The following is a 24,518-nucleotide window of genomic DNA, read 5'->3' as shown; positions in this document are numbered from 1 at the left end:
GGACTATCACCACCTGGATGTTGCCCTCCAATCCACCCTCCACTTTGACTAGGAAATGTATAACTAACATTGCTAGGTCAAAATCCTGGAATGGACTCCCGGACAGCATTGTGGATAATACCCACACTGCAAGGACTGCAGTGCTTTAAGAAGACAGCTCATCAGCACATTTTCAATGAAATTAGACAATTAAATAATGGCTCAGATGGCAAAACTCGCATTTCTTAAATGAATAAGACAAAAGGTTATTAGTTCCCCACTTTTACTCCTTTAAAACCTGTCAAGAACTTATTCTCTTCGGTCAAATCTTTCACTCTTACCAGGAGAACCACCCTAGCTACACCTATCATACCTCACTGCAAAAAAAAATGGCTGGTTCTGGGAATTCTGTCTTTGTTTCTTTCCCAGTTCCTGCTCCTACTTGTATTTTTCTTAATGTTTGCAAAAGAAAACTTCTTTCTGTTGGTATTTGCTTAAAATCGTTTGTTTCTTTTATTTGTTATATTTTAATCTAATCAACTAAAAATGGGATGAAGTAGCTCTGTATTTTTTTTTGCAAGCTACGTTGATTGAAGACCCAAATAATTAGAGCAAATTGCATCTCCAATTCTTTCTAGTTCAAATTGCAAAACTTGTGAACTTAATGTCTTCAGTTATCCTTGCAGCATTGTAACACTCAGGGATAACTCTGTAACATTGTAACACTCAGGGATGCTCAGGATGATGGCATCTCTCATGTGGTGCTTCTTGGTCCAAATTGTCTGGGGGAATGCTCTTTATGTGGGATAAGATGATCTTAATCCTGTATCAGTCAACTGGTAGCCCTACAGGTAAATTAAATGTTTAACATATTAGCACATCTCGCAGCATTGACACCCCTCCTCCACCCCACCACTCCAGCTCACTTCCCTCTGCTGCTCACAAATGCTGATCTCCAGACTCTACCCCATCATCAAATGTTCACCCTTTGTTTTCTCCCTCACCTGCATGTAAGTTTTTTTTGCTGACTATTGATCCTTACCTGGGTTGGTCACGTCTCCAGAATGGAGGACCATCACCATCGCCTTCCCAAGATCGTGTTATATGGCGAGCTCTCCACTGGCCACCGAGACAGAGGTGCACCAAAGAAGAGGTACAAGGATTGCCTAAAGAAATCTCTTGGTGCCTGCCACATTGACCACCGCCAGTGGACTGATATCGCCTCAAACCGTGCATCTTGGTGCCTCACAGTTCGGCGGGCAGCAACCTCCTTTGAAGAAGACCGCAGAGCCCACCTTACTGACAAAAGACAAAGGAGGAAACACCCAACAGCCAACCCCAACCAACCAATTTCCCTTGCAACCGCTGCAACCGTGTCTGCCTGTCCCGCATCGGACTTGTCAGCCACAAACGAGCCTGCAACTGACGTGGACATTACCCCTCCATTAATCTTCGTCCGCGAAGCCAAGCCAAAGATCCTTACCCTCACCAGTCACCTTTGTACCTGGTTACCCATTTAACATCCATCTCCCTTCCCCTTTCTCATGTGAGGAATATTACATATTCAATACAATATTTAACTGCTTGACTGCTAACCATCTAAAGATAGCCCAGTGGTAGGTTGTTTGTTTTGTATGCATATGGACGATGGAGGATTATTTTACATGCACATAGGTGCACAGTTGGAGTATGACTCAAAAGATTTCTGAGCACTCTGAAGGCCTTAGGATGGGGTTCTCTGGATCCCATCATGCATTGCTTTGTTCCCTTAAGTGCAAAGGAGGGATCTGGACTTGGAACTTGCTGAGTGCGAATAGGAGTTCTTTTCCTTTGGATGATGTTTCAAACTTGATTTAAAAAAAAGAATGGACCAGTGACTGATTCAAAAAACTGTGCTGCGAGCTTTTTCGATTGTCATTGCCTGCCCTGCCATTGTGGAGGAGTTAGATTTAAGGAAGGAGGATTTGTAATACAAATGTGCTGGAAAGACTCAGTAGGTCACACAGCACCTGTGGGAAGTAAAGGCAACCAGTGTTTTGGGCCTGAGGCCTTTGAAGGTTGGTTATCCTTTCCTTTCTGTAGATGGTGCATGACCTGTTAAGTTTCTCCACCACTTTTGTGATTTGCACTACAGTGTAATCACAACATCTGCAGACTTTCCTGTTTAACTCTGTAATTATCTGGTATGTAGCACCCTTCAATACCTCAGGATATCCCAAAGCATTTTCTTAAGTGAGTTGATGCAGTTAGAAGTATAGCATCTGCTTTTTTTTTGTTATTGCTCTAGGGCAGAGGCTCTCAACCTTTTCCTTTCCACTCATATACCACTAAGTATTCCCTATGCCATAACTGCTCTGTGATTAGTAAGGGATTGTTAAGGTGGTGTGTGTGTGGAAAGAAAAAGTTTGAAAACCACTGTTTTAATCGTACCTAATTGACTCGTTATGTACACGGTTTCATAGCTCCAAAGGAAATGAGCCAATGAAAATTTTTCTTAAGCAAAATATTTCAGTAACAATTGGGTCTAGAGCAGTGATTCTCAACCTTCCCACTCACAAATACCACTTTAAACAATCCCTTACTAATCACAGAGCATTGATGGCAAAGGAATTACTTAAAGTGGTATGTGAGTGGAAAGAAAAAGGTTGAGAACCACTGACCTAGGGGCTGACAAATGTAGAGTTTGTAATCCATCTGAGTCATTCTCCATTTGCCTGGCTTGCTTGGCGATTTCAGTTGATAATTGACAGTCAATCACATTAGGTTGAAGTCAGAAACAGCTGTAACTGCTGTAGATTTGCAAACAACATTAGTGAATTAGTTTTGTTAACAACCAGTGAATGAAAATACAAAAATACTGCAGATGATGTAAATCTAAAATAAAAGTGTGAAAGTTCTGGAAGGTCAGGCCGAATCTATGGGAATATAAACCGAGTCACATTTCTGGTTGAAGACCTTTCATCAGATTCTGTCACTTGACCTAAAGATGCTGCCTGACCTATTGATATTATTTTTATATTTTCATTTTCACAACCGCTCAGTGGGTTTTTGGTCATCATTGTTGATACTTTTTTTCAATTAACAGTTTAATTGACTGAATTTAAATTGCTTGTCATCTGTGGTAAGTAGGATGTGGGCCTTTGTTTCTGGAGAGTGAAATATGTAGGTCCTGCTGTGTCTTTCTGACTAATGAGGAGGTTTTTTATTTTAATTTTTTTTATTTATAACAGAGTAGAAGCTGATTCTGGGCATTGAGTTGTGTGCTACCCAATTAAACCATTACCCCATATGTTTTGGAAGGTGGCAAGAGGCAGAGAAACTGGAGGAAACCCACACAAATTATGGGAAGAACAGAAAACTCCTTACAGATAGCACTGGATTTGAATTTAGGTCACTGGTGCTCTATTAGTATAGCACTAACTGCTGTGCTGACCCCGCTGCCATTGAGGGTCCAGGATCAGTCATCCTTATAGCACACTCATGAACATTATTACTGCCAGTCTCTACGCTACGAATGTAGAGTGTGTAATGGAGAATGGACAACCTTCATTCTCTTGAGGTCCACAATTATCTCCTTTGTCTTGTTCACTTTAAGACTTGGGCTGATGTTTTCAGACCATTTTATGAGCCACTCAACCTCCTATCTGTGAGACGACCAACCATTGTTGCCGAGGAGGCCAACTGCTCTTTCATCATCCACAAACTTGATGATTCTGTTGGAACATAAATTGGCACTGTAGTCATGAGTCATCAGCTTGAACAGTAGTGGGCTGAGCACACAGCCTTGTGGTGTGCCAGCGCTCAGCGTGATGGGACTTGAAATTATGTTTCAAGGACGAGAGCGTTAGTAGAATCAGCATGAACAAGCATCATTAAGGCATTTTACATTTAGAGGTCGATTAAACAAAGCACTGCTGAGGTAGGAACCTGGCAAAATCCAGCAATGGATAGCCCAAGTTTGCATGCACAGCTCTCCATAGCCCAGAGATTTCCCTGTGCTAAAAAAGTTAAGGCCAGCAACCACTTCAGAACAGTTTTGATGTGGGGAATCTCAGGTTTGGGGAGGAGCTGTGCAGCCAAACAAAGGGAGGGGAGGCAGCTGATCTAATGGGAGGTGATGAGAGAGATCGGAGTTTCAGACTGGCTTGTCAACACCTGGTGCAGGTGAAACCACACTCCAGCGATGATTGTACTTGCTGCAGTGGCCAGAATGCAGGCCCAGCCCCGTATCTCAGTGCCGAGCAGCTGCACTACTTGTCCTTCCCCAGCCAGCAATAACCTTCACGGGTGGACATCCATATTGAGCTCTTGGGAAGGCCAGCAGAGGCAGGAGCTCGTGCCAGGCACTCGTGGTCCCATCATGGCATTGGAAAGGCTTGTTCATACTAGGTCCCAACACTGCAGTGCCACCAACAAAACTGCTGGAGAAACTCAGCAGTTCACACAGCATCCATAGGCAGTAAAAAGTAACCAATGGTTTGGGCCTAAGCCCTTCATCAGGAATGTGGTAAAACAGGTAGATGCCTGAATATGAAGTTGGAGTGCATGGAAGAGAAGATGGAGGAAGGGGAGGAGCGCAGGCTAACAAATAAGAGGTAATAGTGGGTAAAGGTGGGAGGGTCAAAGAGAAAGAAGCTAAGAAGTGATTAGGGGAAATGGCAGGCAGCTAAGAAGGGGATTATGGAGATTGAAAGAGTTTGTTCACCAGCATAACATGCATATTGTGATGTGTAACTGTGAGTATTCTGATAATGATTCGGTGCTCTCCAGTTGGTATGGAGTAGAACGCTGGTGTGCATATTCCTTTTGCTCCTCCATGAATTTCTCTCCCAATATAGTTAACGAGAACCTGGAGAGTATTGGCACCATTTTCCACAGTAATACTTTCACTCCTCCTCACCAATCCCATATCCAGGATAGGATTCTTGTTATCTTTGTTCTTCACCTCACCAGCATTCCTGTTCCAAGGATCTGGCACCTCCACCTCCCCTGTAAGCTTGTGTTTCCCTTGTAAGTTGCTGGGTTCCCTCTTCCACCTCCAAATCCACGTCCCTTCTCCCATTCGTTCCTGGTACCACCATAGGAGATGTAACATCTGTTAATTTACCCACACCCTTTCAAAATCCAGGGTCCAAAATCTCTTTCCTTGTGAAGCAACAATTCTTTTGTACCATAGTCATTGTGGTGTACTGTATTTGCTTCAGGTGATGTTGTCTGCTCTGTATTGTGGACACCAAATGTACAGAGCGAGTGAAAAAGATGGACCTGGGCTTCGAGATTGCCTGTTGGTTTAGTTCCCTATCTCACTCCCTCTCTGACCTTTTTATGCTTTGGCTCTTACTGTTCCAGTGAACATTAAAATAAACTCAAAGAATGCAATGTTTGTATAATAACTTATCTTCTGACATGTAGCTTTCTGAATTAAACATTGAGTTCAAAAAATCTTGAAAAAAATATTTAATTTAATGTATATTTTTGTGTAGCACCTGTTCTGCTGCAGCAAGTAAGATTTTCAGTGCATATGTACATTGTACAATGCATTCAGAGCCAGCTCTTCAGCGCTTGACGTCCTGCTTTGCGGAAACTGCCAAAATGTTTGGCCTGGAAGTCAGCCTGAAGAAAACTGAGGTCCTCCATCAGCCAGCTCCCCACCATGACTACCAGCCCCCCCACATCTCCATCGGGCACACAAAACTCAAAACGGTCAACCAGTTTACCTATCTCGGCTGCACCATTTCATCAGATGCAAGGATCGACAATGAGATAGACAACAGACTCGCCAAGGCAAATAGCGCCTTTGGAAGACTACACAAAAGAGTCTGGAAAAACAACCAACTGAAAAACCTCACAAAGATAAACGTATACAGAGCCGTTGTCATACCCACACTCCTGTTCGGCTCCGAATCATGGGTCCTCTACCGGCACCACCTACGGCTCCTAGAACGCTTCCATCAGCGTTGTCTCCGCTCCATCCTCAACATCCATTGGAGCACTTACACCCCTAACGTCGAAGTACTCGAGATGGCAGAGGTCGACAGCATCGAGTCCACGCTGCTGAAGATCCAGCTGCGCTGGATGGGTCACGTCTCCAGAATGGAGGACCATCGCCTTCCCAAGATTGTGTTATATGGCGAGCTCTCCACTGGCCACCGTGACAGAGGTGCACCAAAGAAAAGGTACAAGGACTGCCTAAAGAAATCTCTTGGTGCCTGCCACATTGACCACCGCCAGTGGGCTGATAACGCCTCAAACCGTGCATCTTGGCGCCTCACAGTTTGGCGGGCAGCAACCTCCTTTGAAGAAGACCGCAGAGCCCACCTCACTGACAAAAGGCAAAGGAGGAAAAACCCAACACCCAACCCCAACCAACCAATTTTCCCTTGCAACCGCTGCAATCGTGTCTGCCTGTCCCGCATCGGACTTGTCAGCCACAAACGAGCCTGCAGCTGACGTGGACTTTTTACCCCCTCCATAAATTTTCGTCCGCGAAGCCAAGCCAAAGAAGAATGTATATGACAATAAACTTGTTATCATCGATATTATCACTCTTTTTGGCATTTATTCCAAATGTCTTTTGTAATTTCTTTATTACTTTTTTTATTTTAGAGATACAGGATGGTAATGGATCCTTCTGGCCCATGAGCCTTCATCCACCAAATACATCCACGTGCCTAATTAACCTTCTAACCCCATATATCTTTGGGATGTGGGAGTACACTGGAGCATCCAGAGGAAACCCATGCAGACACAGGAAGAACATACAAACTCCTTACAATTTAAGATAATAATTCTGTATCCACTTTTCTCTCAGGTTTTCCTGCCTTACACTGCAGCATTACCCCTAATATTATTTCATCTCTCTTGCATTATTTTACGAGCCCAGAGGACCCTAAAACCCAGCAGCAATAAATAGTCATCAAGACAAATGGTTACTTAAACAAAAGTTGCTTTTAATGATCTTTATACATGAAAACAGGATCAAACTTTATCTTATCATTATTAACATAACTAACCCAACTTAACCCCCTTCTAATTCTAAGTGCACGTGCATGTAATGTGTGTGTAAGTTTGGAAAAGTTCTTTGATTCACAGTCCAATCTCACTACTCATTCCTTCAAGTTTACTGGTTGCAGGCAATTCTTATTCTATGCACAGAATTTAACATTTATGAAGTTCACCAGGCTTTGGTGTTTGAAAGGTAGATGGTTACATTTCATGAAGGTTCTTGTTGTTTTTCAGAGAGAGTTTTGTTCCTGGTCATAAACTGATCCCTTTTAATCAGCCACACCAGTGTCTTGCCAAAATAACTTGTCCCATCAGGGGTTTCCTGATGATAACCTCTTTCTTTCAGGTCACCACAGAGTTCCTTTTTGTTTCTCTTATTTCAAGAGAAACATTAGGCTCCCAGTCCTCTCCTCTTGCATGAACCGCAAGGGCTTTGACCAGGCTGAACTAAGCACTCACAAACCGTCTTCCAAATGGGGTTTTCCACAAGCTTTCCAGCTTGTCCTGTTCCAATCCCAGCTGCTGCTGCTGACTGTTGCATTGCAGAACTAATCTCTCTCTCTCTCTCTTTTTTCTCTCTCTGCTTGCAAAACCACATGACCCTCTTAGAATAGCAGGTTCTGCTCCCAGACAACCTGTAGCTCCGAACTTCTCCTCCAACCTCTTTCATCTGTTGCTTTTCAAAACAACAATCCATTAGTGAAGTCTCTTGAGAACTACCCAAAGTTTTTGCAACGGCCCCCTGGAGCTGCCCTTTCTGGCTTGAGCAGAGCTCCACTATTTTAAATGAGATCTGTTTTGAATATTTGTATGTGACCTGCACTAAAAAAACTTGCCCCAATTTATCTCCCAAAAACAATAAAAACACAAAATAATCTGTCACACTATATAACTGTTCCTTTTTCCTTCCATTCTCTGTCCCTCACCCCTCCATTGTATCTTAAAACCTGTTTATCCATTATTTGTAATGAGAGATCCTGAGGCTGAATTGTCAGTTTTTTTTTCTCTCCACATTTGCTTCCTGATTGTGCAAAGTTTACAGAATTATCTATGAAGCACTAAAGTCTGCAGAAGCTGTGATGGTAGTAAAAACACAGAAGTGCTGGAAGAGTTCAGCAGGTCTCGAGCGTTCATAGCAAGTAAAGTTATATAACTGACATTTTGGGCTCAGGCTCTTCACCTCATATGGGCATTGTGAGACCTTGTGAGTTCCTCTCGCATTTCTTTGCTTTTACCAGCATTTTCTGTTTTTATTTTTAAGACCGAGTTGTTCTTGTGGAACTCTATCAATATTTGGGTTTTCAATTTTGCGTATTTTGAAATTTCTGTTCCGTGGTGCACTTTTATGACAAAGATTAAAACATTTTCATTGAGATTTTGTTTAGGCTTAAAGAAGGAGTTAAGTTTGTGCCAGAAGTGCACCAGTGGATTGAAAGTCTATGCTGCATGTGCTTGGCACTAGTACCCAACTAGAGAAGGTTCCAGAGTGCTGTGTCATGATGGAGGGATTGAGTGGATTGGCACTGTTTTCTCCTGAGCTTAGAAGAATGAGAAAAGGTCTCATTGAAACATGCAGCTTGTAGGGCTTTGGATAGGCAGGATGGTGATCTGTGGAAATCTATGCTTCACAGGGTTGTGGAGGCTCAGTAATTGTGTCTATTTAAACCACAGATCAACAGATTGCTGGAGAGTAAACCAATTGAGGGGCTGTGCTGCAAAATAGCTCTGAGGAACAAGATCAGTGATGGTCTTGGTAAATGACCAGGCTTGAAGAGCCAGATAGGCTCGTACTCCTCCCTTTTAAACAGGAGAGTCTGCAGTTATCTATTTTAAGAAAATCCTGCCTGCTTTTTCTCATAGGGTTTAGGCTCAAAATGTTGGCTACCTTTTACTTCCTGTAGATGTTGCGTGACTTACTGAATTTCTCCAGCACTTTTGTGTATTGGACACCTCCCTTTTCTCAGTTCTTATGACACATTATTTATTGGGTTGGATTTGCACTGCATCCAAAGACTGATTCATCACTGCCTGTCAGATGGGCATGCCTGAAATGTTCAAATTATTTAAATGCTTACAGGTGTGCCTACATGCTGGAAAAGAATGGGCTTTTGCAGTCATAGCTGTTGTGCAAGTACTGTATTGAACTTTGATTCTGTTCCTATAAAATAAATATGATTATGATGCCCTCTTCCTGTTTCTGAAGGAACTTAATAAAAGGGTTCTGACCTGAAACTTTGACATTTCTTTTTATTTCACTTTGCCACTTGACCCACTGAGCTCCTCCAGCAGATTGCTGTTTTTTGGCCACAAAGCTGATGATGCCTGACCTGCTGAGTGTCCCCAGCATTTTCTGGTTTTGTTCTTGTATACCACTGCACACTCAGAATGCTTACCCAGATGCTTTATGGAGAGATGGACTCCTTTTTTCCATCCCTATTAAATTGAATGAGTGACACACATGTGTCCTTCAGCGTTGTAAAAGTCATCCACAGCCTAAACACCAAAGGCTGGTTCTCAACGAGAGCTAAGATAAATTCATCAGGAACAGAGAAAATGTCAACAGCTGCTGGACAAAGCTCTTTGAAGTCCTCTGTGACGAACACATTGATTTGTGTAGACTGACTCCACCGCACAAAAATCTTCCTGCCCAGCACTGCCACTCTTTTATGACAATATCTCATCAAATCCATATTGTGCCCAATAAACAACTAGGACCTAGCAGCAGCTGACATTCTTGCTAGAATCTTACAACTTGCCACTGAAGAGATTTGCTCTCAAATCTTAAGCCTCGTTGCCCACGTCTAGGAAGAGGAGGTTGTAACATTGCTGATGTCTTAATCACGATTAGCTAAGAAAAGAGACAAGTCTGACCGTGGGAAGCTTAAAAGGAAGCTGCCTCCTGTCTGTCAAAGGAAAGTTATCACCAGGGTCCTTCTGAAGTACCTTCTCCCAGCAGCTGAAGAGCTGCTCTGTCCATCTTGATGTATAACTTATGATCATTACTTGTCAGAACGTTAGAATCCCAAGTATCAGTAATGTGCTGCATTATGTTGATGACCTATACTCTGAAGCTGAACTCCAAGCTATCGTCAGCACTCTCAATGAAGCATTCAAGAAGATTAGCCTTGCATTAAACAGCCAAAGGTGAAGGTCCTCTGTCAACCTGCTCCTGCTGCACCACACTGCCCTTCAGCGCTAAAGGTTCATGTCAAGAAACTGGAAAATTTGGTATGCAACTCCTAACTCTGGAGCTACCTCTCTTCAAAGGCAGACATCAATAATGAAATTCAACATCACTGTCAATTCACCAGCTCATGCTTGAGTATTTTATGAAATTTTATTTTTTCTCAATTCTCTCCCACCACAGGTTGACTTGAATTCCCTTGGGCAAGAGATTCTCAGGAGTAAAGAGGGTTGTTGCAATTTTTCTTGAAGCTTTGACCACATCCTTGAATCATCTGTTCCTGTCAGTCTGCTATTCTCTTCGAAAAGCCTAGCTCACAGAGTAACTGTTTCAAGAGTCGGATGTCAGGCATGCGAACATCATGGCCTGTCTAACAGAGCCCACTGAGCGTAGCTAAGGCCTGGATACGGGAGATGTTGATTCATTTAACCTTCCTTGGAATTTGGTAGTATTTTTCCACTAACTTCAGATGTCTGCTGCAGGTAGTCCAGGTCTGAGAAGCAGATAGAATGACAAGGAGCACTACTGCCCCATGACACTACGAATTTTGTCCAAGGTCAGAGATTGTGTACCTTCAATACCCTTTCCCACAAGAACAATAGCATAAGCTGGTGAATTGGTGGTGATGCTGAATTTCATTATCGATGTCTTTCTTTTGCAGAGAGGTACGTCCAGAGTTGAAACATTACCACTGTGCCGCTCTTCTGAACTGTTGCATTTTGCAGGATAACAGGGGTTTTGTTTTAGCACTTAAATTGTGAATGACTTTAAAGCCAAATGCTGACACTCACTGTCAGAAGTGCCCACAAGATTGGTTTTGATATTTGTGGACTCAAGAGTTAAAGTTTGCCCTCATCTAAGGTGGCAAAATTGTTCATGAGATTTGATACCACATCTTGTTTAGATCAGGCCAGTGAACAAGGAACATCAGGAAGACTGACTTTACTGCAGAACAATGGTGTTGCTGCTGTTCTTAGCCCATGATATTAACTGTCTTTATCTAAACAACTGATTGAACTCAAAATGTCAACAAAACTGTCATTCCTAGTGTAGCATTTGGGACTCCACCTGCTTTAGAACCAGAAAGAAGCCTGAGGGCTTTATTGTGTTTCTTTATACTCTTGTTCTGTGTGATCCCGATCTCTTGCACCTGTTAAATTAAGGCTCGAGAATTTGCTTTGCAGTGAGCCTGGGTCATGCTTTATTTAGTGCTGATTTAGTAAATCCCATGTGTTTCATGATATCTTGACTTGCTTCATAAAATAAATTTAATGTGCAGCCAATTCTGCTGCATAAATGTTCCTATATCACATAAAGCTTCATTTAGATAAAAAAAGGAAATACACACAATAGGAGGTTTATGAAAGTGCAAAAATTAAGTATGCAGGCAAATTAATAGTTTAATTAAAATGCAAAAATTAAGTATGCAGGCGAATTAATAGTTTGCTTTCACACTTGCAAGTGGTCCCAGGAATTAACAGCCAATGGGCCTATAAAAAGGGTCAAGCGTGAAAGGAAATTCTTCTCAACGCCGGCGTGAGATGAAGTCATCTCACACCTGGGATAGACTGCCTCGACCGCTAGTGCAATCCCTAGTGTCTGCAGACACTGGTGTTGCAACCAGGCAATTGCATTCTAGGATAGAAATGATGCAATTATTTGTGTGAGCGCGTTAAACCTCGTGGGGAAGTATCCTGCGGACGTGCTGGTGTCCTAAGGTAACGCAGATTCCTCCATTCCTCCTTTGAAGTTAATATAAAAATAGCAGGCACATTGGGAGAGGGTCATAAAGACTGTGAATTATAAAATCAATTGTTCTTTGGTGTAATTTTAAAGTAGTTTAAATTGGTGAAAAAAGGTACGTACACAAACAAATATTAAAAATGGCTTCTGCAAACTGTGGGAATAGGGAGGTGCAAGAACTGCTCACCCTAAGATTGGAGGAAGGAGCTGGATATGAGTTAATTGCCCATTAAAGATGGGCAATTTTCTGAGGGTATTGCATCGAAGCTCGGGCCAATGGGGTATCAGAAGGACAAAAAAACAGATCTTTCTTTGGCTTTGCTTCGCGGACGAAAATTTATGGAGGGGTAAATGTCCACGTCTGCTGCAGGCGCGTTGGTGACTGACAAGTCCGATGCGGGACAGGCAGGCACGGTTGCAGCGGTTGCAAGTGAAAATTGGTTGGTTGGGGTTGGGTGTTGGGTTTTTCCTCCTTTGTCTTTTGTCAGTGAGGTGAGCTCTGCGGTCTTCTTCAAAGGAGGTTGCTGCCCGCCAAACTGTGAGGCGCCAAGATGCACGGTTGGAGAAGATATCAGCCCACTGGCGGTGGTCAATGTGGCAGGCACCAAGAGATTTCTTTAGGCAGTCCTTGTACCTCTTCTTTGGTGTACCTCTGTCTCGGTGACCAGTGGAGAGCTCGCCATAGAACATGATCTTGGGAAGGCGATGGTCCTCCATTTTGGAGACGTGACCCACCCAGAGCAGTTGGATCTTCAGCAGCATGGATTCGATGCTTGCGGACTCTGCCAGCTCCAGTACTTCGATGTTGGTGATGAAGTCATTCCAATGAATGTTGAGGATGGAGCGGAGACAGCGCTGATGCTTCATTTAATTGCCTTGGGATGTGTTGGACACTCTGAAAAGCATTTTTTATTTTTACACCTTGAATACTGTTTTCAAACACTAGTTAGAACAATCCTCGTGCAAAACTGTCTTTTAATTGATTGTTGAAGTTGATTTATTCCGTACTTTAGCCCTTTGCGTCTGTCATAATTGCAATGTGAATGTACCCTTCACTTAAAGTTCTTGTCTGCACATAACTCCAATCGTCAACATAGTCACCTCTCTTTCACCTCTGAAGGTAATACAAGCTGCATGGTTCATCCAAACCTAGTAAATATAGATCTAGTATCAAGAGTAATTCACAGGGATGGGCTTGAAAGAGAGTGCTACCATGTATTCGAACTTAGGGTAATGCCACAATCAAACCGAATCTTATGCTTTACCTACATTTCAATACTTTACATCTCGGCTTCAATGGTTCACAAGATACCTGATTGACTTTTATGTTATGCTTCTGATAAACTTGCTGGACAGTTGTGGTATATGCGAGTTGGCTTGACAGGGGAGAAGAGAATTTTAAGTGGAACAAGTGGATTCTCAGGACATATTCATATTCTGAAGAAACTAGAATCCAAGGATATCCACTTGCTCATATGCATTCTGAGTGATATACTTTTCCACTGAGTTGTTGTAGGCTATGATTAATGTCTATTTTTAATGCACTATTTGTAAAACTTGGAGTGAATAGTGTTGTTCCAATTCTAATTTGAAAACCGAGATTCATAATCTGAATTGTTCAGGAGACAATATGATTCCCCTGGTGTAAAATGAAAAATTTTAGCCTGATAGAGACTCTGCAATTATATTCTACTTGGATAAACAACAATCAATCCATCTTCCAAAGTATTTCATTTTTAATATGGTATCTTGTATATTGTCACATGTTTTGGAAATTTTGAAATACTTTATTGACAGTGTGTGCTTATGTGTTCAATTGGTTGAGAATGTATGTGCATTCCTAATTTTCTCAACTGCGCTGGGTGCGTCACGTCTCTAGAATGGAGGACCATCACCTTCCCAAGATCATGTTATATGGCGAGCTCTCCACTGGCCACCGAGACAGAGGTGCACCAAAGAAGAGGTACAAGGACTGGTTAAAGAAATCTCTTGGTGCCTGCCACATTGACCACCGCCAGTGGGCTGATATCGCCTCCAACCGTGCATCTTGGCGGCTCACAGATCAGCAGGCACCAACCTCCTTTGAAGAAGACCGCAGAGCCCACCTCACTGACAAAAGACAAAGGAGGAAAAACCCAATACCCAACCCCAACCAACCAATTTTCCCTTGCAACCGCTGCAACCGTGCCTGCCTGTCCCGCATCGGACTTGTCAGTCACCAATGAGCCTGCAGCAGACATGGACATACCCCTCCATAAATCTTCGTCCGCGAAGCCAAGCCAAAGAAGAACAAGGTCCTGTTTTTAAATGATTTTTACTGAGATTTATGGTTGTAGGATTTTCCTCATTGGCCTGATCTGAAGTGCTCCACAGATTTGGCCAATTAATTATTCTGTTTTTATTAGTGTTGCTGTGCAATGTCCTCCAATTTAAGATATAATTGTGTGTGATTAGGCCTGGTACATTTTCAATCACAATTTTCAGAATAGTTAAACATTAAAGACATTTCGCCTGGTATATAGATAGGAAAAATTTCAAGGATGTGGGCCAAACACAGGCAAATGAGACTAGTTTGGGTAAACAAGTTGGCTGACATAGACAAACTGGGCTAATGGGACTATTTCTGTGCTATTAAACCTCCCTGACTCTATAAAGGTTGGCAGAATGAATTGGCAGTCCATTGGTAAATGCAATTTCACAAAAAGAAATACGAAGTAATGCATTTTAACTGAAGGAAGAAGAAACAATATGAACCAAATTAGCCAGTCATCAAGTATGCAGGCACTTGGCTGTGCAGTTATAATAATCCTGGAAAATGTTATTGCATCTTGACGGAGTGGGTATTAAAGGATAGAGAATCCTTGGGTTCATTAACTAAAGGCATAGAGAATCAAAGGTTATGTTAAATCTGTTTTGACTGCATCTGTAATAATGTTTGTAATTCTGGTCACTGCATTTTAGAGAATGTGAATGTCCATCATACAAGGTTCCTTGCAGCTGAATAGGAGGTTTGGTAGGACTCAGGTCAAGATGTTTTCATTTGTGGAAGAGAGATTAACAAAGGGGCATGGTTGCAAAATAAACAGCTGGTCTTATGAAATTGAGGAGCTGAGAGGATAGTGATTCTGTGGATTTATCTGCCCCTGGGGGTGGTGGAGCCCAGATCATTAGATACGTTTAACGTGGAGATAAATCAATATTTGAAAGATCGAAGAATTGATGGTAATGGCACAGAGGAGCTGTTGAGGCCAGAATAGATCAGCTATGATCATATTGAATGCCAGTAGAAAGTTCGAAGAGCTTGGTGGCCTAATCCAGCTCCTAATCCCTTTTGTCATTAAAGGTGTGCAGAAAACAAAAACTGTTACAATGGTTCCAGAGATGGCTCTGTGGTTAAAAAGGAGAGACTGTAGGTAGTTATTTCTTTTGATGTTTCTTTGAAGGAGGTGCAGGAGCGTATGGCAGGTTTAGAGAGGGTCAGTAGAGGATGATGGATTCTGTGAGTGGATGGTTCAATGACCGGGAGACATAGATTTTCATCAGAAGATATGAATACGATGTGAGGGAAACTTGGGGAGTGGATAGGAGCAGGAATTCTCTGCTAAGGTTGACTTGTGCCATCAAAAGGAAGTTAGTTAAATGTTTGAGAGAGAGTAACTTTTACATGTGTGGATGAGAAGCAGTGGATTGGATTGACAGTTCTGCTCTGCTCATAAACAGACCTCTACTCATGAGGGGTGGAGCAACACATATTCTGTCTTTGCAGTTGGCAACCAGACAGTGTCAATATCAACCTCTCCAATTTCCATTAATCCCTGAACCTGGTCTCTCTCTTTCCATCAGCCCTCTATCTCCCTTCCTCCATCTCTCCATCCCTTCCTCTCCTTTCTCCTATCAAAGAGCGATTGTCTCAGCCTTCTGTCCTTTTCCTCTATCACTTGTTAACTTCTACCCTTGCAACTGCATCCACCTCTCACCTGTTAGCCTGTGTTCCTCCTCCTTCCCCTCCCTCCCCCCCTCACCTTTTTTGTTCAGGTGTCTGTATGATTTTCGGCCCATGAAAAGAAGGGCTCGAGCCCAAAACTTTGACTGCCTTTTAGTTTCTATGAATACTGTGTTTCTCCAGCACTTTTGTCTGCTGAACAAGTCCTCGCCATCTGCAAATTTTATTGGCCTCATCGATCCCTGTTCTCTAACAACGCTGTGGGAATTTGATTCACAATGACATAAAACCAAAGATACTAATGTCTAATGAAATCAAGAAGGAACAACTGTCATCTTATTTCCCCATGGATGACTCTAAGGCAGTGGAGGCATATGAGTTGATGACAGAATGTTCTGTCACTTCTGCATTGTGGTTGAAACTAAACATAAATCGGACTTGATTTATTTAAACCTAATCTATTTCAATCTTTAAAAACTATGATTGGCATATCAATCAATTTGCACTGTTGCTTGCACTCAGAATGATCTTGTCTATAAAAGTAATAAGTACTATGTCCTCATTCCAGATGAGGCTTGACCAATTTATCATATAATTTCAGCATCATTTATGATTTACTTTTGACACTGGTGGTATAATTCATTCCAAATGCAAGAAGAACCCTCTTGAGTTGTCTTTATAAGATGCTGGGTGTTTATTTGGAGTTTACAATACTTTCCACCCATCCTTGCTCCATATATGTACAAATATAATCACATTGTTCAAAGACTGCATATTTTGTAACAATAAACTCAACAAACACTTATATTTAGATAGTAGTGATGCAAATTTATTGGAACCTTTCCCTATTTTGGCTGATTCTCATTAAACCCAGCATTATCCCTCCTTTATGTAACTATCTTGTCAATGACTTGCAGTTTAAGTACCTTACTTCACCTGAGCATAATCTAATAGAATGTCCAGAACGATGTATTGTATTTTTGCCCCACATTATCTGCTTTAATGTCCATCTTTGTTTTTGTTTTATTTTCTGCAGTTCATCAAAGAAGATATGAAAGACAAAGATCCTACCAGTAAAGGCAATACATTCCATAAGGAAGACAAGCATATCACTGTGAGAGATCTGTGGAACCATTGGAAAAGATCACAAGGTAGGATACTTTTGTGGCTGATCGGTATTGACTCTTTTAAGAGATTAATTACACTTTGTTGTAAGAATGCTAGGCAGCACTGTCAACCATGTTGTGATGTGCCTCAGATTCATTACCCAAAATGCACTGAGAAAGTACATTCAAGGATGGGAATTTTAAAAACTTAATATTTTTGATGCCACCATGTGGCCCTTCTCTTGCATTAAAATTAAACCTAGTAAATATGCTTTTGCATATTAATCATGTGCAATTCCACTCACCTGACGGTTCTTACCCAAGTCTCCATCATTCAGGAAGATCTTGCGTGTCAACACTCTTTTCCTTCCCCTGCCCACATATTCCTTGATCCTAATATCAATGATAAATGAAGAGAATGGAATTTCTTATACAAGTCCAGATAATGATTTTAATGCATGAAAATTCTTATTAAGTTAATGTTTAATATAGTTGGCTTGTTATGCATTTTCCCCAATGTGTTGGTTGGTTGTGCTGGTACTCGATCGTTTAATATATTCGGGCCTGAGCACTTCTTCATTATGAGTAAAAAGCAGGCAGGCGTCTGAATTAAAAGAAAGGTCGGGGAGGAGTACAGACGAACAGACAAAAGGTGTTAATTGGATATGGAGAGGAAAGGTCAGAATTGATTAGGGGAGGGGGTATCTGAATGCAGAGCTGAGGTAAAGGAGATGGAGTGAAAAGGAAAGAGAGAAACAGCTAGAGGAAAGGAGACTTGGGGAAAGACTTGGGTGGGGTGTTCATGGACTCGGAGAAGTTGATGTTGATGCCTTCTGGCTGGACGGTTCGAAGATGGGATGTTGTTCCTCCAATATGCAGGTGGTCTCAGTTTGGCAGTGCATAGCCGACCATGGACAAGGGATTGGAGCGGGAATTGAAATTTTGGCCGAAGGCCACCAATTTCACCAGTGCAATTGATCTTTGAGGTGACCAGCGCAGCAGCTTTTATTAGATATCTCTATGAACTGGTTTTGAGTTTTATACCACGGACTGTAATAAAAGAGTTCTTGCCAAAATATCTAAAGGCAAAAGCATAACGACAGCTTTGCACAACAACTTAAGATGTTTCCTTTCAACTCTGACCACATTTCTTTTATTTTGAATATTTCATTTAAATTTTAAAACCTCAATACATTTCCATTAATAATGATTATATATGTGTAAGAAAATAGATGTGGTATATAAACCTAATCCTTCCACTCCCTCCAAGTGCCCCTAAAAGAAAGAAAGAAGAAAAGGAGATTATCAAATTGGTATATAAATTCAAATCAACTTTCATGAAACTGAGAACCACACCAGGATGAGCTATTGAGAGATTAAATTTTAAAATCAACATGTTGTAGATATGGGCTCCGTATTTTCAAAAAAAAAGTGATATTTATCACGTAGACTTTTTTTCAAGAGGAATACAAGATCTCATTTCAATATGCCATCTTTGCATTCCCAAATCCATATCCGACTTCCAAGTAATAGCTACACTTTTCCTTGAAACAGCTAAAGGTAATCATTAAAATTCAATTTGTTACTTAGTTCATCTTAATTTTAAACTAAACATTTTAATATTTCCCAACAAAAAAAAACACTGGATCCACAGAAGTTTTACGTTCAATATTTTCTCCAAAAATACTTTAATTTGTATCCAAAATACTTTAATTTTTTTTCATTCGACTTGGCAGTGTACTATCTCTATCGTATCTAAAACATAACTCTGAAGATATTAAATCTTTTTAATTTTTGATCTGCGAAAATATACATTGTACTAATCTATATCTTACATTAATAATTTTAGTCATATTATCTTTACATAACATTCTCCAATTATTTTGATCTATTGTTCTACTTAAATCCATTTCCCACTTTAATCTTGATTTATGAATATCTGATTTGGACATTTTCCTTTGAAGTAGTTTACACATTTCTGAAATAAATTTATTGATACCTCCTTTTGTAACCAACATTTCTATTTCAGTGACAAGGTAATCTTAAACTTTGACCTAATTTATCAATCAAAAAGGCTTTAACTTGATAATAACAAAAAAAGGTATTATTTGGAACATTATATTTTTCTTTCATTTGTTGAAAAGAAAATAACCAGCTTCAAAACAGTCATCTATTGTTCTAATCGCCATTTGATTCCATATCTTTAAAAATTGATAATTAGCAGTAAAAGGAAAGAGTTTATTTTATATAACAAGAAATCATACCTTTCCTGCCTAACTCATAATCTATTTTATAACATAATTCAATTAAGTGTTTCAATATAGGTGGGCCCTTAAGACCAGTTAATAATTTGGTGTTCCTTTTATAAAATAAATTCTTGTGTAGAGTTTTCATTATTTTAATTAATTATATCTTAGCCCACATTAAAGATTTATCTAAATCAAACATTCCATTTCAATTCACTCTACCTATTAAAGTTATAGGTAAATCATACCATCTATTTAAATAAATCCTCTTTAATTTTATTAAATAATGGTAAGAAATTCAATTTATATAAAATCTAAATTTTTTATCAATTTTAATACCTAAATATTTAATTCTATTATTTGACCACCTAAATTAGACAATCTCTTTACATTGACCATAATCGCCCTCAACCAAAAGCATAATTTCACTTTTATCCCAATTAATTTTATAACCTGATATTTCACCGTACTCATTTAATCTCATATACAATGAACGCAAAGAATTTTCAGGATCTGTTTTATAAATCAAAGCATTATCAGCAAATAAATTGACCTTAAATTCATCAGTATTAACTTCAATTCCTTTAATATCAATATCTTGTCTTAGTAATTGTGCTAAAGGTTCTATTGTTAAAACAAATTAAGCTGGAGACAAAGGACATCCTTGTCTAGTTGATCTAGTTAATGAAAAAGCAGAAGATATATGTTCATTGGTGACCACTTTAGCAGAAGGATTTTTATATAAAGTTTTAATCCATATTTTTCTAACACCCTAAATAAATAATTCCATTCTAATCTATTAAATGCCTTTTCAATATCTAATGATAAAACCATTGCTAAATCAGATTTCTTCTGGGAAATATGAATTAAACTAATTAACTTAGTAATATTATCTGCAGAATACCATCGTTTAACAAATCCAGATTGATCTAAATGAATTAAATTTGGTAAGTATTTAGTCAACCTATTTGCTAAAATTTGCTACAATTTGATAATCAACATTTGATAATGAAATTGGTCTATAAGATTCAGTCTTTAACAAATTTCTATCTTTCTTAGGTATTACTGCTATAATTGCATTAGAAAAAAGACTCTGGTAAAGAATGGACTTCCATTGATTGTTTCAATACCTCCATTAATGGAGGTATTAGCAAATCTCTAAATTTCTTATAAAATTCAGATGGAAAACAATCTTCACCTGGAGACTTACCATTTAGCATAGTATCTGACCTCATTCCTGCTGAAATGATTTTAAAAAGTCTCATTTGGCAGGATCAGAAAACTTTAAAAAATTAAAATATTATGGCAAACATTGCATTATTTCATAGACAATTTCAAAAATAAGAATTAACGTAGAAAAGCAAATATTTTATTTCTGATGACTTCACTTTGCATAGATTTGCCTAAAGGATGTGCTGGAATGGTGTTAATGTCGTGGAACAATAATGGTGTCATTCACAGCTCACCACATCAAAAATCATAAGACTCAAACAGGGCTTGGAAATGTGCTGTCTTGCACTCCTCAACAAAGGCAGGGCTTGGGGTTTTAGCCAAAAGGGGTTCAGAGTAAGTTGGATGGGATTGGTGCAGAGAGACTGTGTCATATTGTGATGAGGCTGGCCCGGTAATACCTTGCAGAGGTCAGTGCAGATCGTGGAGTCTGGAGTAGATAAGGGAAAGCTATTTATTATCTGCAATGGCCCTGAGAAGGAGAGTGTTGGTTGGAACATAGGAAAGTGTGTGCTGAATGCGTGGCTTTAAAAATGGGTATAAATTGTACCTTACATGTTCAAGAGTAAGCACTACATTATGCCCAGACCTGCTTTTTCCAGCATGGTACAGGATGAGCAGTAAAGGTTCACCTGTCTTTCGGCACCTGTCTTTGTGAAATTTTTAATACAATCCTATGTCAGCCAGTGGGAAGGGAAATGTTCAGCCAACAGTGAGCTGCTGGAGGAACTCAGTGGATCAGACAGCATCCGTGGGCAAAAATGGTCAGTCAACGTTTCGATGGAAAGAAGATTTTGATACATTGTCCTTTAAGGTGTTCTCATTGGGTATTATTTTGTACGTTTGTAATTATTTAAAGCAATCTTGATTCTTTTCAAGTCTTTCTGTATTGTTACAAACTACAACAATGTTGACAGAAAGCATGCCAGCTTTGCCTTCTGTCAGAATGTTGCTGGGGCATGGCCTCTATGAGGCCTTTGACTCTGGTATCGGGATGCCTAAGCCAAATGCACCCATTCATCTGTATTGCATGGATATGGAGTGAAAACAAGGATGGAATCCATTTTGAAAGTCAAATTCATATTTTATGTCATGTACCAAGGTGCAGTGAGAAAGTTTGTTTGGCAACAGTCCAGATGGACATTCCATACATAGCACAGCAAATAAAATAGTACAGAAGTATAGACTTATAGAGAGATCAAATAGTGCAGGGCAAAGGCAACATCATTTCACTTATGTGATGTTAATTCGAGAGTGGGTTGATGGCAGGAAAGAAACTGTTCTTGAATCTGGTGATGTGTAATCTTACACTTGGGCTGATTCAACTCAACAAAATGTCGGATTTCTCCTTTTCGGTGGAAATGCTTTTGCATATTAATCGTGAGCAATTCCACTCACCTGACGGTTCTTACCCAAGTCTCCATCATTCAGGAAGGTCTTGCGTGTCAACACTATTTTCCTTCCCCTGCCCACATATTCCTTGATCCTAATATCAATGATAAATGAAGAGAATGGAATTTCTAATACAAGTCCAGATAATGATTTTAATGCATGAAAGTTCTTATTAAGTTAATGTTTAATATAGTTGGCTTGTTATGCATTTTCCCCAATGTGTTGTTGGTTGTGCTGGTACTCGATCGTTTAATATATTAGACAAAGCCACAACACCAAAGGGGAACTTCAGGACAGGTTTGCATTGTGTTATTTCATCTCAGCTGGTGTAGCTGTGGGAATATATAAACTAGTTTGAACCAGTTTTTTAATTAACTCCTGATTACTGCTCAGTGACCCTCACAGGCAATTGAGCATGTATACATCAATGAGGGCAGAATTGGTTTGTATGACCAACTCCCCTCCCCCATCACCATCTCTGCCCGTCACACCCCAGAGGCCAAATGACCTCTGTTACTTTTTGGATTCCCCAAGGAAGAATAGTAATAGTCTGCTTGAAACCTTTCACTACTTGGTCAGCGTGACTCAGCAGCTTTAACAAAATTGCAGGGAACTTTGTTGGAGACAAAAATAAATATTTTGGAATTGAAAATAATGATATGAAAAGGTCATGTAATTTGTCTCTTGTACCAGGATCAATTTGGTTCTGATGGCTTGTAGTTAAACATCACCGGTGAAGTGATTGAATGTGAAATCCATGTCTCTGATAGATATTCGTATCTTTCGTGAATAATTTTAAGATAATATTGGTCAACTTGATTTGTGTCATACTGGACTTACATTTTCATTAAATCAGAAAGTGATAATCAGGGTTCCATTCCTTTAATGAACTCTGGAAATGATAGAGTTAACCAGAGAGTACGTGCTTCGATGGAAGTCACTGACTGAAATATGAACAAACCTCACGCTGGCTCTGAAAAATGGAATGATTTTCGACATCAGATATAAATAAATATTCTGTGTTTCCACACCCTCCTCTATCTGCCCAGAAAACCATTTTGTGATTGAAAGTATTCACACTCTGCACTGGGTAGCAGTTTGCTGATCCTTTTATCCTTGTAATTACATCTCAGTTGCCCGTCTGAATGATTGAAATAAGCTGACACTGGGTTCTCTTCATCACTGAGCAAACAAAGAATTGCTGGAGGGACTCTGTGATTAAACAGCATCCATCAGTAGAAATGGCCCGTGACTTTTTTTGGGACTGCTCAAGAAAGGGTCCTGACTCAACCTTGACTGACAATTTCTACACATGAGTGCTGTTTGACCTGCTGAGTTCCTCCAGCATCATCAATGATTTGTGGTTTTCTTTGGCCACTTTTTTTACTCCCTAAAGGAGTACAATTTTTCTGCAAATTAGGCATCACGTTATGTATTTTCTGAAGGCTGACTGTGATAGCACAAATTAGGTGGAAATCTTATCTGAAGGAAGCAGCTATGATGGATAAGTTGAAAAAATGTGCACTTTTTGGAAAGTCTGTAATGAGGCACTGCATGGAATGATAAGGATTGTACATTACACTGGACAACGGAGATTTTACTTCCTGAACACCTTTGATGTATTTTATAGATTTTGAGCTGCAGATCATGAAAATCACCTTAAAACTTTCCTATCGTATACCGTTTTTTAGCTATAATCTATTTTTGTGATTTCCTGTCATTTTAAGTCTACGTCAAAACCATGAAGTTTAACATGTCATTGAAGATTCATTTTCTGGATTTGCACTTGGACTTCTTCCTTGCTGATCTTGGTGCAGTCAGTGACAAACATGGTGAAAGGTTTCACCAGGGCATTGTGACCATGGAAAAGTAGTATCAGTGCAACTGGAATCCACCAATGCTGGCTGACACGAGAGGCATCAGGTGCTGGGTACCAATGAAAATCCGCAGCAAAACATTTTTGGGTCAGTTGAACTAACGTAATGTGTCAGCATCATTATGGAATTAAACATGCTAAATTCAATAAAAGTTAATTCAATGTTTCTCCAACTTCTTCCGTGATAAAGCAAATCTGAAATTTGAGTTCAGCTTGAAGTTGTCTATCATAATTATTTTTCGGGTGTTATGAGCCCAGAGGACCCATAAACCAAGTAGCAATAGATATTCACCAAGACAAATGGTTACATAAACAAAAGTTATCTTTAAACATGAAAACAAAATCACACTTTAACTTATCATGATTGACTTAACTAACCTAACTTAACCCCCTTCTAATCCTAAGCGTGCATGAATGTAATGTGTTTGTAAGTTCAGAAAAGTTCTTTGGTTCACAGTCCAATCTCACTTCTGTAAGGTAAAACATCATGAGATGGGAATGTGTAAGGAGTTACCCTGCCCTGTACAGGGCTGTAACAAGATGTAAATGCATCCTTGTACTTACAAGATAAGAGAGACATTGATGGATTGAGAGGCAGGAAGCTAGCAGGGAAAGGATAGCAACAGTTTTAGTCATTGGACAAGTAATGATATGATGATGTTCTAAGCATGTATCCAAGGGTATAAAAAATCACCATTTTGCTGATAACGGCAGAATGCATTCTCCGACTAACATGGTTGGTCGCAAGTGTTACAATCCGGTAATAAAGAACAAAGAACCCTGATTTCGACTCAGTCTGGTGTTTGTCTCACTC

At 40.0% G+C, this 24,518-nt stretch overlaps 1 protein-coding gene across 1 annotated transcript in view; it reads left to right on the top strand.

Annotated features, from left to right (window-relative positions):
- Positions 1-24,518, top strand: part of stim2b (stromal interaction molecule 2b) — a 187,240-nt gene that overhangs the window by 110,010 nt on the left and 52,712 nt on the right. The window contains exon 4 of the mRNA XM_069925002.1: positions 16,891-17,005. Coding sequence (XP_069781103.1) covers positions 16,891-17,005 — 115 coding nt within the window. The remainder of the gene's footprint in view (positions 1-16,890; positions 17,006-24,518) is intronic.

Source organism: Narcine bancroftii, chromosome 3, assembly GCF_036971445.1.
Source record: "Narcine bancroftii isolate sNarBan1 chromosome 3, sNarBan1.hap1, whole genome shotgun sequence".
Lineage (NCBI taxonomy): Eukaryota > Metazoa > Chordata > Chondrichthyes > Torpediniformes > Narcinidae > Narcine > Narcine bancroftii.
The sequence above is the reverse complement of the archived record's forward strand: the minus strand, read 5'-3'. Positions and strand labels throughout refer to the sequence as shown.